General features: G+C 33.2%; 1 protein-coding gene across 1 annotated transcript in view; it reads right to left on the bottom strand.

Moving 5' to 3' along the window:
• The window catches only part of LOC106460290, a 14,379-nt gene extending 3,257 nt beyond the window's left edge, over positions 1–11,122 (bottom strand). Inside the window, exon 1 of the mRNA XM_022386975.1 lies at positions 11,086–11,122. Within this exon, the coding sequence (XP_022242683.1) occupies positions 11,086–11,122 (37 nt within the window). The remainder of the gene's footprint in view (positions 1–11,085) is intronic.
• Positions 11,123–15,636: the final 4,514 nt, after the last annotated feature.

Here is a 15,636-nt window from a genome sequence, read left to right as displayed (position 1 = left end):
GCCTATAGATGTATATCAAAACGGTTCATTTGTTTAGCATATAACATTTATTGCCTATAGATGTATACCACACGCATATATATATATATATATAAATATATATATATATATCGACATTTCATTCCTATAATTGTAGTAAAATATAACATTTTCTACCCAAATTTGTTTCACATATACAGATATAAATAAACACTTCATGCTTACAGATGTATAACATTTAATATAGTCGTAAATTCACTCTTATTTTTAACAAACGAGGTTTCTCCTGTCGCATTATAAACACAAAATTCATTGAGTTCTTTGAAAAATACAACAACATTCTTCTTACTTATGGGTTTACAAGTTTTACCAAATATCATGACATTTTAAAAACTTTCTTTGTACACTTTAAACATATTTGATATTGATTAGAGTAATAGTCAACCGCATTAGTGTATTGACAACCATTGGTTTTACCGTTCTATAGTTAAGCTCGGATTATACGTGTATATAATAAATATTAGTTACATAACATTACATCATTAGTCTAGTTACATCAATTTTTGCTAGTTATTTTTATTGTCACATTAAGGAATGCTGTAACTTTCCTTTCTAAGCATTATTATTATTGAATTATCTAGAAGATTATCGTGTTTCCTATTCGCTTTTATAGAATATGTAATTTTATCTATTACGTTCTGTTGCGTGCTACGTGTGTTTTGTAGGTGAGGTGACAGACGTTAGTTGTATTAGACACACCTCATATTATGCTTAACAAATTGTTTTTTAGCTATTTAGTGGACGAATCAGGTATTAGTAAATTATTAATTTGTTATTTTGTATCTTCATAAACGTTAGTTCTTGGCTGTACTCTTGGTAAATTCCTACTATTTGACTCGACATAATCTAAACAGTAACATGTGTCGTAGCAATATATCTCAGATGCTACGCTCCTCTAAAGTTACACTGCAGTGTTGTTTAATAGGTTTTCATTGGTCGCAAGATGAAGTTAAGGAGAGTTGGAGAAACTTGAGGTAGTTAGAAAATTAATTCTATGACAGTAATGAGTTGAAGCCAAAAGTTAGTGCCAGTGGGTACCGAAAGTAAGGGATGCTATAGTATTTCTTTATTGCAACTTTAATTAACATTATCAATATGATTATTTAGTGTATCTAATTTTATTTTTTATTGTTGTGCTTTTATTATAGAAATAATCTGACATTGTTTTGTTAGTTTAGCATAAGGGTTTAGGGTTATCTAAATGATCTAAGCTGGCCGAATTCGTGAGATATTACTGGAAATACAGCCGATTATATTGTTAAGAGCGAGGGTACTCAATCGACGAAACAGTGCATTATAATATCCATAAGTAAGAACGTTATAATTAATTGAATATACGCATTACCACGCTGAATTTTAATTTCGCTCTAAGAAGGTAGCTTGCTCTGATAGGAAGTTGTATAAAATATCACATTTTCCGCCTTTAGATGTACAGTACTTGTATGTATATGTATCTTCAGATGTATAACATATTAGAGATCGTGCCTATTGATGTTAAATATATAAACATTTCATGCCTACACATGGATAACATATTACAGTTCATGCCTATAGGCATATACTACATATGTGAACTTTTTATTTCTATAGATACAATAATTATAATGCTCTAATTGTTTTGGCACATTTTAACTGATTTTAACAGATGTAAGAATTGCGTTTATTATAGCCTGAAATAATATTTATACATAATTATCATTATTATTTGGTTTTAAGTAAAAAGTCAATAAAAGGAAGTAAGTGATTTTTTTTCCTAAATGTATGTTTATATATTTTGTTGGCAAGTTACTGCCTCCTAATCTCCCAAGCTACTGATTCCAAAAAAAGACTGGTTCTACGTTTGTAAATACATTTTTTTCCACAAGGAATACAATATTTAAAATAGTCTTGGGCTTAATTTCTTATTCGTTCTTCATTTAAAGAAACTAGTCTGGTGATTTTTTTTTCTCACCTTGTTTATCAAATACCTACGAATTTAAACTATGTTATCAAAACCATTCCCTAACAGTAACGATTGAAAGGTCGCCACTAAGGTAAAATTACCCAGAACTCTGTTAGGTCAAGTGTAAAACAGCTTGTTTGGAAGTAACACAGAAAGGAAGAATATGAGATTTTCACATAGATTTAGGTTATATTACTGTCTATAGAAAAAGTTGTGACCCAGAATCTGCTACGAAACTTCTGAAAATTTCGTCTTATTGGCTATTCTATAGAAATCCTAAGTCGTAGAGAAGAAGGACAGTAAAGCATTAAGAGCAAAACTAAAGAAATTATAAGTCTAACCCACTGAAAAAACAAAATATATCATGATTCTGAGATATATTTATGAGTTATGTTGTTCCAAACTGAAAACACTTATAATAGATAAAAAATATTTTTAAAACACTCGTGTTGAAACTTCGACTTTACGAATATCTAGTTTCCATGCTTTTCTTGTACTTAAAGAATCGATGACTTGTATAGCGTAGCTTTGAAGTATTTGTGTAAAACCTTTCTAGCAAACTTCACACCGACGTATTTCCAATTCATATTGTAGAGTATAAAGTTTTGTCATTTTTTTAACTTATTCTATTGAACATGAACTCTGATATCTCATCTAAACATTTTAGATGTACAAATAGTTTTACTTTACATCTTTACAGGGTTTGCCCTTTTATAAAACATGTCTTTTTTATATCATATCTTTACGTGACTGGTCCCTTTGTTTTAACTTGGCTGTTTTTATACATGTAAAATGTTTATATCACATATCACCACATATGTGGGGGCGTTATAATGTGACGGTCAATCCCACTATTCGTTGGTAAAAGAGTAGCCCAAGAATTGGCGGTGGGTGGTGATGACTAGCTGCCTTCCCTCAAGTCTTACACTGCTAACTTAGGGACGGCTAGCGCAGATAGCCCTCGTGTAGCTCTACGCGAAATTCAAAACAAACAAATTAAGCTTAACTAAAAATAAGATTTCATCCAAAGAGAAATTTAAATCCCAGATGTCAGGGTAAGCTATCAAGCAAAACAGATGCAACTTTTTACGATGGTGCCAATTTATTAAAATCTTGGAGGTGGGGGTAGCGGCAAATTGAATCCTAATTTCTAGAAAATATATGAACTTTTTATGACATAGCACGTTCCGGAGTTCATGCATGAAGGGAAAGTACATAAGAGCCAGAGGATTATGAGGAACAACAACGACAAAAAACATAGACATTTCGACTTTGTAATTTGCATATCAATATTAGTAATACAGCTCATTTACCAGATATTTTACATTTCTTAAAACAATTAAGGCTTTGATGGGGCGGCTGCCTCCACCATCACCATTAACACCACAGTCACTACGACATTCCTTCAAATGAGGTTTTCCACGTACCCTTTGTTCCACAGTGGCACAGCGGTATGTTTGCGGACTTATACCGCTAGAAACTGGGTTTCGATACAAGTGGTGGGTAGAGCACAAATAGCCCTTTACTCTTAATAACAAAAACAACAACCTGCCCTCTAGATCCCAGAGACATCAGTTTCAAAATAATGGCTGTGGAGGGTAATTCACCCTTAAAATATTCAAACAAATATTAGCATATATGTTACAGTAGACAAACAGAAGTGCAAATTAATATATACCAATGCAATTCTGTTTCTCATCGGTCTTCCTTTGTTTACTGCACGTTTTTCCTTTTCAAAAAGAGTACAATAAAAAACAACAACAAAAAACAATAACTTTACCTCGTTTTGACTGCATATTTCTCATAATCCAAAATAGATATTTATGATGGGCAGAGCACAGATAGCCCATTGTGTAGCTATGTGCTTAAACTACGAACAAACAAACTGTTCAGAGACGTATGAATAGTGGAATTCCAGTATTTGGAACAGCCGTGGCAATACTCCAGATTTGACCAAAAGTCTATAGAGTATATAGAGTCACGGCAGCATTACTCCACCCATATAACTTCTGTAGATATTTTTTGATTTTACTTTACACCTCGTGCACATGGCTAAATCAGAAATTAGGTTTAGATTATGCACAATTAGGGCGTGTTATTCGCTGCAGGAAATTTTTCGTGTCAGCTCTACTCCCCGTGCTTGAAGTTGTAAACTGTAACTAAATTTTTGAATCAAGAAGTAGGGTTAACTTACGTACAAACAGAGTGCGTAATTCACTGTGGTAGATTTCCTCTGTCTGGTTTTTACCTCGTGCTCGTAGTTTCTATGAGTGATTAGATGTCTGAATCAAATACTAGAGTTTACATGTCCGTTTCAACAAACTGGTACATAGATCTGAACTAAAAATTAACCCAGTAAGTAATGCAGCTAAGTTAATATACCATTCTGACTAGGAGTCCGTAATGTTCTAAAATAAAAACAGATAATGATTAGAATGCTTTGATCGGTCAGTTAGGTACCCTCGCTGTTAGTGATATTTTGGAACTAACGGTGATGGAAACTGAAGTGTAATTTGGTCAGACAGAAAAATACATTTTGGTAATAAATTCATTACATAAAAAGGAAAGTCTCTTTCACTAAACGAAATCAATCAAATCAATAAGGACATAAGCAGAAGATAATAAGACTCAGAAGTACTTTAATTTGAGAGAAAACTTTCCCGTTACGTGCGAGGCGTAGCCGCTGTCATAGAGCGCAAGGAAACAAGAATAGCACATCGTTCAGGACTCGAACTTGCGTATCAGTTAAACCACATCTCCGCCGTTGAACGCACTCGATGATGTACACGGTACGCACAGAGTACCAGTTTTGGGTTACAGGCAGAGCTTTCTGCATAATATACGCTCGATTTTGCGTTAATACGACCTCTGGTTAACTTATGTCCTACTAAGGTGTATTATTTAGTCTGGTAAATTTCCGGCCTGCACTACATCGCCTCGTCCACGTGCTTGTAATCAGAAACTTCACGAATAACAATAGATTAACCTCACAGATAATAATTAGATATAAGTAATGCCGTTGTGGTATTAATTTTATGGTTTATTTTAATGTTTGTGTAAGTTTTTCACATCATGCATTAGATTCATCTGATGCGTCTATAATTTGGAAATTAACAGAGACTTTAACCTATGAGCATGAGAAAGATGCTTTCTTCGGTATTTGTTTTCTTTCTAATAATGAAGTTGATTCACGTTCACATGAGAAAAACTCTTAACTTGATAACAAGTATCGGAATGTGGTGCTTAAACACTTATCTGAAGACTATAAAACGGAACATCATGTTACTGTGACGTCACTGCCGGTAAAAACAAAACATAGTCTTAACAATCTATAATAACCAGTAGTGGGAAGAACTTTATATATATTCACCAGTTAAACCTACTAGTTGTTTCCTGTTAAGGTAGAAATGCATAGATACGTGTCTATCAAAATCAAGCCTGTAGTTGGACAGCGACTGCGCCCTGAAAACCTAAGCTGCTTACCTAGACCTCCCCTCTCCCAGAAACATAAACGAACAAACTTGTATTTCTCTCTTTATGCAGCTATGTATATATATATATATACATATATAACACTAATAATGTAAAGGATTTTGGCACGATAACTTGAATATTGAAAATACTGCTCTGTTATATCTGTGTTCTCACGATCTCGACAAACGGGTTTTCTACAGCATAAGATTGATTAAAGTAGCCCGTGATCAGCTTAAGGACATGTTCTGTCTCTTTGTGTTAAAACTAGATATAAGCTCGCTATCAAACTAATACCTCATTATTTTGGACATATGAACATCTGAAAACAAAGTATTTGAAATAGAAATGATGAAAAACATAACAGTTCATTTTTGTGTTAGCGAACAAAAAAAATGATGGGTGAAAGAATATTTGTATCTATGTTAGTAGAAAATGGCTGGTGAAAAATTGTTAATTTTTGTGTTAACAAAGAAGAAAAACTGGAGAAGGAATACTTATTTTTATGTTAATAAACTAAAAAAGCAAACTGGAGAAAGAATATTTGTTTTTGTGTTAATAAACTATAAAAGATTGGAGAAAGAGTGTTTTTTTATGTGAATAAACTAGAAAAATAGACTGGGAAGGCGTATTTATAAGTTGAACACACCCAGTGATGTGAAAGAAAAAAGAAAAACGTACACGGTACGCATGGTGTACCAGTTTTTCATTACAGGCAGAGTTTTTTGCCTAATATACGCGCATGACATGGTCTGGTGATTAAGGCGATTGCCTCGAATTTTGCAGGTCAAGGGTTCGAACCGATTGTGCTCGTCCTTTCAGACTTAGGCGCGTTATAACATGGCGCTTAACCCCACTAGTAAAAAATACTGGTGAAAGAATGTTTATTCTGTGTGAAACTAAGAAACAGACTTTATTTTTGTTTTAATGAACAAAAAAAGAAGGAATGCTAATTTTTTTGTTAACAAACTAAACAAAAAGGCTGGAGAAATAATGTGTTTTTACTTGAATATACTAAAAAAGCCTGGAAATAGGAAGTTTATTTTTGTGTTAATAAACTTAGAACAACAAACTGGGAAAGAATATTTAGTTCTGTGTTAATAAACTAAGATAATATTGGAGATATAGAATATTTATTCGCATATCAATAAACAACAACAACAAAAAGACTGATTAAAGAATGCTTATTTTTTTTTATGAAAAACTAGAGAAAAACAGATTTGAGAAATATGCTTATTTCTGAGTTCATAGACATAAAACAACTGGAGAAAAAATGTTTATTACTGCGTAAATAAACTAAAAAAAGATTGGATAAAGAATGTTTATTTATGTTCCAATAAGTTGAAAGGACTGTATATTTTTGTGTTAATAAGCTAGAAATGAAACTAGAAAATAATTCTATTTTCTGGATTAATAAACTAGAAAAAAGACTGGGGGTAAGAATGTTCATTTTTGTGCTAATAAATTAAAAAGAACACTGAGAAAGAATATTTATTTATATGTTAATAAACTTGAAAAAATACTGGAGAAATGATGTTTTTTCTGGATTAATAAACTTGAAGAAAAAACAACTGAAGTAAGAATGTTCATTTTTATCTTAACAAACTAAAGAAGAAACTGGATAATGAATGCTTCAGTGTTACTAGAAACAGAACTGAAGAAAATTTATTTATGTTAACAATCCGCTAAAAAACAGGAGAAAAAATACTAATTTTCTGTTAATAATCTAAAAAAATGATTTAAGAAAAAATGTTTTTGGGTAGTTATTTTAGAGCAAATCCACATGGGGTTATCTAGTGTGTCCACCGCGGGGTATCGAACCCGGATTTAAGCGTTGTAAGTCCGTAAACTTACCGCTGTCACATACTAGAGAAAAAAATTATTTTCTCTTAATAAATTCAAATAAAAACATTAGAGAAAGAATGCCTATTATTGTGTTAATAAACTGGAAAAAAATATTAGAGAAAGTATGTTTATTTCCATGTTAATAAACTACAAAAAGCATTGGAGAAAGAATGATACTGTCTGTGTTAACAAAATAATCAAAAACTGAGATAGAATATAAATCATATTTATCTCTCCCATTAAGTTGAAAAAAAACTGGAAAAATATTCTCTATTTCTTGTGGTGTGAAGGCCTTTTCAAGCTGGTGAGTCCCCTCCCCCAAGTGACACAGCGATAAAGTTGAAGGTTTACAACGGTAAGAACCGGGTTTTGATACAAGAGGTGGGTATAGCACAAATATCCAATTGTGTAGTTTTGTGTTTAAGTACAAACAAACAAATAAGCTGGTAAAGCATGATTATCATTAATTATACTTCTCAAAATATGTTAGTATTAGGCTTATAATATTTTCAACCCTACATTTTTCTGTTTAGTCTCATAGGAATTTTCAATAATTAGTTAGAGGGGTGTAAAATAATAGTATTTCAACCAAACTATGTTCACCATATCCGTTGCCGACGACGCGTTTTGCTCAATCCAGAACTCATGAGGCTTGCTGGAACAAAACAAAGACAGTAGTGGTCGGAACATTATTTACATAAACCATTTGCTACAACAACAATTGTTATGGTGTTCTGTCTTTGTCGTGTTTCAGCCAGCTTGTTAAGCTATTGTTTGAGCGAAAGGCGTCGTCGGCAATAGATATGGCGGACATATTGTACTTGAAATATTATTATATTGATATTGTTCTAATTTTTGAATGTTCGCAAAAGACTAGATAAAGAATGTAGTCTTAAAATATTATAGGCCTAATACTAATGTCTTATGACAAGTATAATTAGTTATAATCATGCTGTGACAGGTTGAGAAAGGCGTTGACATCATGACAATTGATATTGGGATAAATGACTTGCATTAATAGCAAAGAAATTCGTCGCTTCTAAACAAGGATTAACAGAGATTTACATATATCACTTCTAAAAAATCAGTAGATCAGCAATTAATAAGTTACGTAGGAGAGAAAACACGGAATAAAATACCGTATGATATAAGAGATATAAAGGAAAGTAAGGAATTTGTGTTACACTTTAAAAATAATATACTGTGTGTTTAAATTTAAGTATAAAAATAAAACTAGAAATAAATTATTTTGCACAAAACTAAATAGTATTGCTGAAAACCAAAAACCTTTAAATAATTTATATATATTTATTTAATATTGATTTTTGTCGGGTTGCACATTGTATAAGCAATGATTTGCTTTTCATGTATCTTCATTTTCATGTTCGATTCTTTATTTCTACTGGTTTCTTATTTGTATTTTGTTAAGAATGAATAAAATTTGTTTAAGTGTTCTAATTTTAAATAGTATTCCGGAAGCTGTTTTTATTGTGTTCCAGTAGGATTGATGAGCTCAGGACTGAGCGAAACGTGTCATTTTGGGCAACGAATATGGTTGAATGTGGTTGAAATACTGTTACGTCTCCGTTTGTTAATTAACTTTCTGTAACTTCGTTCCGACGAAACTTAAGCGACACAAGTCCTTTCTTAATAAAACTGGTTTATTCTTTCCGAATATAACTCTGCGATACACTTAATCTCAATATTCGCGCTAAAACAAACAGTATCACGAACGAACGTTAACTTCAACAATACCCTGTGACTGCAGTTCAATTACTCACTGTCTACACACACATTACCTTACCGCGTCACGTTTTCCCCTCTTATATATACCAGCCTACCCTACTAGTAATTACTAGAGCATTCCTGAAAGAACAAGATAGTTCTAGAAACTAGAGGGCGCCACAGTGGTCATGTGACTCGCTGACGCAACAATACTATTATTATACATTTTTTATTTTTTGAATACTCCTAAGAGGCTAGTTTAAGAATTTAGAGTTAAATATATTGTAGTCATAACACTATTGTTTAATGACAAGTATAATTTCTGTTTCATCGAACTAAAACATACTGGAGAAATAATGTTTATTTTTGAATTAATTAACTAATACAAATATTGGAGAAAACTACTTTTGTGTTAAAAAACTAAAAAAATAGACTAGAGAAAGAATGAATATTTCTTTGTTAATAAACTAAAACTCAGACTTGGGTTGGAGAGTTAATTTATATATTACTAAACTAGCAAAACAGACTGGAGAAAGAATTTTGATTTCTGTGTTAATATGCTTAGTGACATTCACTTACACTGCGAGTCTGACTTTTTATGTTTGTCTAATAGTCAGTGTGCTATAAAACTTCAGAAGCTATAACTGTGATTGTTATAACGCTTACCAATCGGAAAACTTTAGATATTTGACCAGGAGCATTTACAAAGTTCGAACATTACAACTCATTTAACATCAGTGAATTCTCATCGGACATTAGTATTTTTACGAAAACATTATATAAATTCATCGTGGAGAGCTCAGCGTGTGTGGCCGGTGAATAACGAAGGACAAAGCTAGCTAGCTTCCCGTTAAGTGAAATATATCTACGCCAACTCGTAATCAACTCCCTCATCGTGAACCCTCGATAAGATATCCAAGAAGTTCCAAATTAAAAGGAAGACTTTATATTGTTTGTAAGTTTGTGAAACTTTTGTTTATAAACCATTATTTGTAATAACTATTTGTAATAATTGTTATTGCAAATTGTGCAAGGAGTCTAACAGGTAAAAACAGCGAAGCAACAGCAGAAAACATTTGTAAAAATATACAAAACATACATACTCCCAGTAATAGAATATGCAGTACCAGCTTGGATAAACATAACATCAAAACAAATCAAAACCAAATTACAAACACTACAGAATACACTACTCACAACAGCATACAGAGTACCTAGATCAACTTCATCAGCATTTACGCACAATTACGCAAATATAGAAACACTAACTGATAGACTCCTTCATAGTTCACTAATTATTTCGCGAAAAAATTGGCAAAAGAATTATCTACTATGCGAACTCGACCGTTTCTGCATACATGATGAAAATAGTCCTAAGTACCTCTCCCTATTAACATTTATATAAAAATAAAAATAAATTAAGGCCACCTAAAGCTAGACATAGATACCATGAATAATTTTAAGTTACTGTGAAAGCATTAAAAAAAGGAATTTTTATATGTGAACACTGTTGCCGAAATTTAAATGTGAACAATAACTACTGGAACTGTTCGTGAAGTGTGAACTTTAACACAATCGAATAAAGTGAAAGTGGATTTAACACAGCAATATTAATATAATTGCATACACGGACATGGCCCTGATAGGGGTCAGAGTGAAAGCGTGGACTAGCTAAACTCTGACCCTCTTGTAGTAATTAAATGAATATTGAACAGATTTAAACAAGTGCAGGAGGGAGGAGGAGGTCTTTCAACCTGACATTCCCAGGTAAAAAAAGACCCAGATACCGATACAGAGATCGACTGATCCAAAACGTTAGGCTTTATATGTGTTCAACATGAACGCAGTTGCCTTCTGTGACAGGTTTTAGTGATGAAATAAGCATTTTTTCATCCAACTGAAGTTCCTCCCTTCCCTATGTGACTGAACAATAAGCTTGATGACTTATACGCTTTTAATCCAGATTTGATATCTGTAGTGACCACATCGCAGACAGCCTATTGTATAGCTTTATGCTTAAAAGTAATCAAATAAAAAAATTATTCTGAAATATTTTAACTTACGTAATCCATTTTTATGAAGCTTATTTAAAGACGACATCTTTTTCATTAGATCTTTTCCGAAAAGTGGGTAGACCTAAAAAAAACAACAACACTTTTTGGGGCGTTTATAAAAACAACTTTTAGCTTGGAAGCTAAATATGGGTTTTTCATAGAAAGCGGACAGAGGTAAATCTAAGGACTTACAATGCTAAAATCCGGAGTTCGATTCCCCGCAGTGAACACAGCAGTTGTTGTTTTTGTTTGAAGTTAAGCACAAAACTACACAATGGGCTATCTGTGCTCTGCCCACCACGGGTATCGAAACCCACTTTCTAGCGTTGTAAGTCCGCAAACATACCGCAGTGCCACTGGAGGCAGAACACAGCAGATAGACCAATGTGCCTTTTTCTCTAAAACAAACAAACATTCTTAGGAAGCAGGATAATAAAGTTTAATAGCTGATTGTTTGTAAGTGTTTAAAAATATGCTTTTCATATAAACTCTCATGGGTCATCAAGCGGTTAATTTTAAAACAGAAATATATCATTTAAAATAAATAGCATTACATATGTGTAGTTAAAACTTAACGGAAAATCTTATTTCTTATATTTAATGTTTACGGGAAGTAATATTTCGGGAACAAAGCTTTCATGAAAAGAATAAAAACAAAAATAGCCGCATGATTATGTTTTCGAATAAAAAGTATGTAGTTTCTTATGGGGCAATAACACACGTCAGAAACAGCTGAGCACGCCAATTTCCCCAACCTGAAGACAAGTTTAGGTTCATTTGGTAGCTTTCTGTATTTTCTAGTATTCTGTTATGGATCTTGGATCTCCTCTGTGCAAAGACAGGACAGAAATAGAATGATGTAATAAAACTCAGAGTGATACTGTTAATTTGGCCACTCAGAAAGTAGAATGAAATAATAAATATCCATGGAATTCCATTTTCTATATTCTGCACACATTGTTAGAAGGTTTATTAGTTTACAAAATACTATATGTATTATACAGGGTCCACTCAGCTACACACTTGCCTGTTTCTACCTTGTATAATATTCAGTTCACTTACTGATAAATTCCAGAATGCTCCTGTACCAGCGTATGAGTAAAATAATAATAATAATAATGAGCGTTTGAAACGCTGGAGTTCATTCTCTCAATTGTTTTGCGAATGCTTGATTTTAGAGAAAAAATTAAATAGCGTTTGTTTGTTTGTTGAATGTCTTGTAAAGCTATTTGAAGACTAGTTGTAACTACACGTATTTTATGCACTGTAGAATAATATATCTTTCACTTAATGGACCGCTCCTGTCTGTTTTTAGAGTGATAAGACGTGAAGGCCTCTATATAAATAACTTCCCACTTTACAAATAGGCGGGTGGAGTTCGTCAAAACTCTACATTTTATGTTAGTTTAGAACGTTCAACTATAAAATACATGATTTATCAAGAATGCTTTTATTTTGTTGATCTGACCTTTTGACTGCTTTCTACAAACTCTCATAGCAGGTCAATAGAGTCTATTACTTGAAAAGTAAATATAAATGGGTTTTAGTGGTTATCCTATCGGACTGCGGACTGAAGGGTTTAAGGTTAAAGATATGATGCTGCTAATTATGCTCCGCATGTTCAGTTGTGAGTGCGGTATAAACGGGACAATCAATCCCGTTATTCGTTTCAAAGGACCAAACAAAACTCTTGTGGCAAATGTGTTAGTTTGCTTCTCATTTCATTTCAGCCAAAAGGGCTGATGGGCCACCAAAAGGTTGTGCCCTTTCTTCGGTCAAGAGATGTGATGAATCTGAATCTTACGATAGATAGTGCATAACGGACACGTAACGGAAGAGTTATGACTTGGATATGAAGTTTCTTTGTTTTCCTAAGACAGAAAAACTGGTCAAAGGTAGAAATAAATATAATATCAGTTATCTGGATCAACACAACTGGGAAATTTGGAATTGGAATAGCCTCATGATTAGGATCATCGACTGGAAGTGAGATAACATACAAGTTTGAGAGACGATCAGCTAGTGGCAAGAGTTTCCTTTGAAGATAAACATTATGGTTGAGGCCATCAGAAAATAACACATTTTGAGAGAAAATATATTTAGAGCGAAGTTTATGTAGACGTAAAAGTACAGGACGAAAGTGATTCTGTCATAAGACTTCTTTCTAAATGTAGAGAGTTTAATGTTGAAAGCGATCCGTAAGACATTGCTAATAGTTTTTTTATAACGTTGTTTCATTCCAGTCCCTCACAAGAGATTAGTGAGCCATCAGAAGGGTATGCCTTCTTTTCACCCAAGTGATTGAAATATTCATAGAAGGAAGATATCTGTAATATGTTGGTTAATAGATGAATTCCAGAAACTGAGCAGTGATGGATAGAAAATATCACATGAAAAAATAAAAGCATATGTAATACAATATCCGTGGAACAACGTAGTCAGTTCAAACATAGCGATGAATCATTGTGTTGGATATACAGTAAGATAAATTAGTCATTGGTGCAGCATCGTGAGACATCAATAGATATTTAAAAGGTGAGAAGGTAGCGGGAGACACCAAGTACATATTTAGAAGGTGAGAAGGTAGCGGGAGACATCAAGTACATATTTAGAAGGTAGTGGAAGACATCAAGTAGATATTTAGAAGGTAGTGGAAGACATCAAGTAGATATTTAGAAGGTAGTGGAAGATATCAAGTACATATTTAGAAGGTAGTGGAAGATATCAAGTACATATTTAGCAGGTAGTGGAAGACATCAAGTACATATTTAGCAGGTAGTGGAAGACATCAAGTACATATTTAGCAGGTAGTGGAAGACATCAAGTAGATATTTAGAAGGTAGTGGAAGACATCAATCCATATTTAGCAGGTAGCGGAATACATCAAGTACATATTTAAAAGGTAGTGGAAGACATCAAGTAGATATTTAGAAGGTAGTGGAAGAAATCAAGTACATATTTAGAAGGTGAGCAGGTAGTAGAATACATCAAGTACATATTTAGAAGGTAGTGGAAGACATCAAGTACATATTTAGAAGGTAGAGGAAGAAAGATCCTTGAAGGATGATATCTTTTGCTGACGTCAATATGAATATTTTGGTTTTAATATCACTAACGATGTATCGCGTACGAAGATAGAAGGTGTTCTCGACGAGGTGTGGGAAGGTGGTGCGATAGAAGGTGTTCTCGACGAGGTGTGGGAAGGTGGTGCGATAGAAGGTGTTCTCGACGAGGTGTGGGAAGGTGGTGCGATAGAAGGTGTTCTCGACGAGGTGTGGGAAGGTGGTGCTATAGAAGATGTTCTCGACGAGGTGTGGGAAGGTGGTGCTATAGAAGATGTTCTCGACGAGGTGTGGGAAGGTGGTGCGATCAGACAGTTCACTAGAAAGACTAGTTAACTTCATATGAATGCTAGACGAATAACATGACGCTCCAGGATCTGTAGATAGTCATAAAAGGAAGGGGAGGCTGAAATCCAGGAAATGTGTCATAGGAGAGACAGGGGAGAATTAAAGTATTGGAGGTATAAAGTACAAAAGGGAGATTTAGTCCCCACACTGATATAAGTAATTGCTATAGTGGTTGAGACGCTTTTGATATTTTCAAATCGCATAAACTGTTAAGGTGTGAACTACATTGAATTGGTGAAGTGAAAATGTTATCAATTTCGTTTACGTCATTTACAAATCTGAATGAAGTTAAGGATTAACCACATATCATTGTTTTATTATTTTAAAGCTAATTATATATATTATTATCATTCATTTTTATTTTATTCAGTTTTCTTCGTCATTCAAAAAAACTGGAAAACCAACAAGCTACACTTATTCCCGGAGGGAATCAGTCAACCATATGGTCAAAGAAGACTACATTAGTAATTCGAAGTGTAGTCAATGAAAATTTTATTGGTGCGGAGTAGACGCAATACCTCAAACGTGTATAACAAACACATGACGTACAATTTCCCTTTTGTAGCGATGTACGTGTACGTTCATGTGCTTCTCATATATGAATATACGCCGTGTTTGATCAATACGTATGTAAATAATATAAATAACCGTTTTGGAATGTACAGAAGAGAATTTACACAATATTCTTAGAAAAATATCACTCGTAGATAGTTTAGATCTAGAATATTTAGTCACGAAAGAGGAAATTGTACATATTTACTTCCTATCACTTATAATATTAAATACACAACTACTGCAGGAGATTACGACTAAGAATTTGTCATATTTTTTAAACTGTAATATTTCCAATGAGGGAATTAGTGTCACACGTAATTCATTTGATGTAAAGATAAAATGAAAACTTGTAAGATAAAACAATATAAAATTTTGATTTTAGTAATCTTTACACTGGACAAAACAAAAAAGTATCGTATCAACAATTTCAAGATAATATAATAATTATGCTTCGTATAGTAAAAACGGATATTTCTTTGATAGTGTTGCCATAAAATTTAAAATTATTTCACAATAAACGGCCCCCCAAGTGGAACAGCGGTATGTCTGCGGACTTACAACGCTAGAAACTGGGTTTTGATACCCGTGAAGGGTA

Source organism: Limulus polyphemus, unplaced genomic scaffold, assembly GCF_000517525.1.
Source record: "Limulus polyphemus unplaced genomic scaffold, Limulus_polyphemus-2.1.2 Scaffold743, whole genome shotgun sequence".
NCBI classification, from domain to species: Eukaryota; Metazoa; Arthropoda; class Merostomata; order Xiphosura; family Limulidae; genus Limulus; species Limulus polyphemus.
Note: the sequence above shows the minus strand (reverse complement) of the source record. Positions and strands in the feature narration are given on the sequence as shown.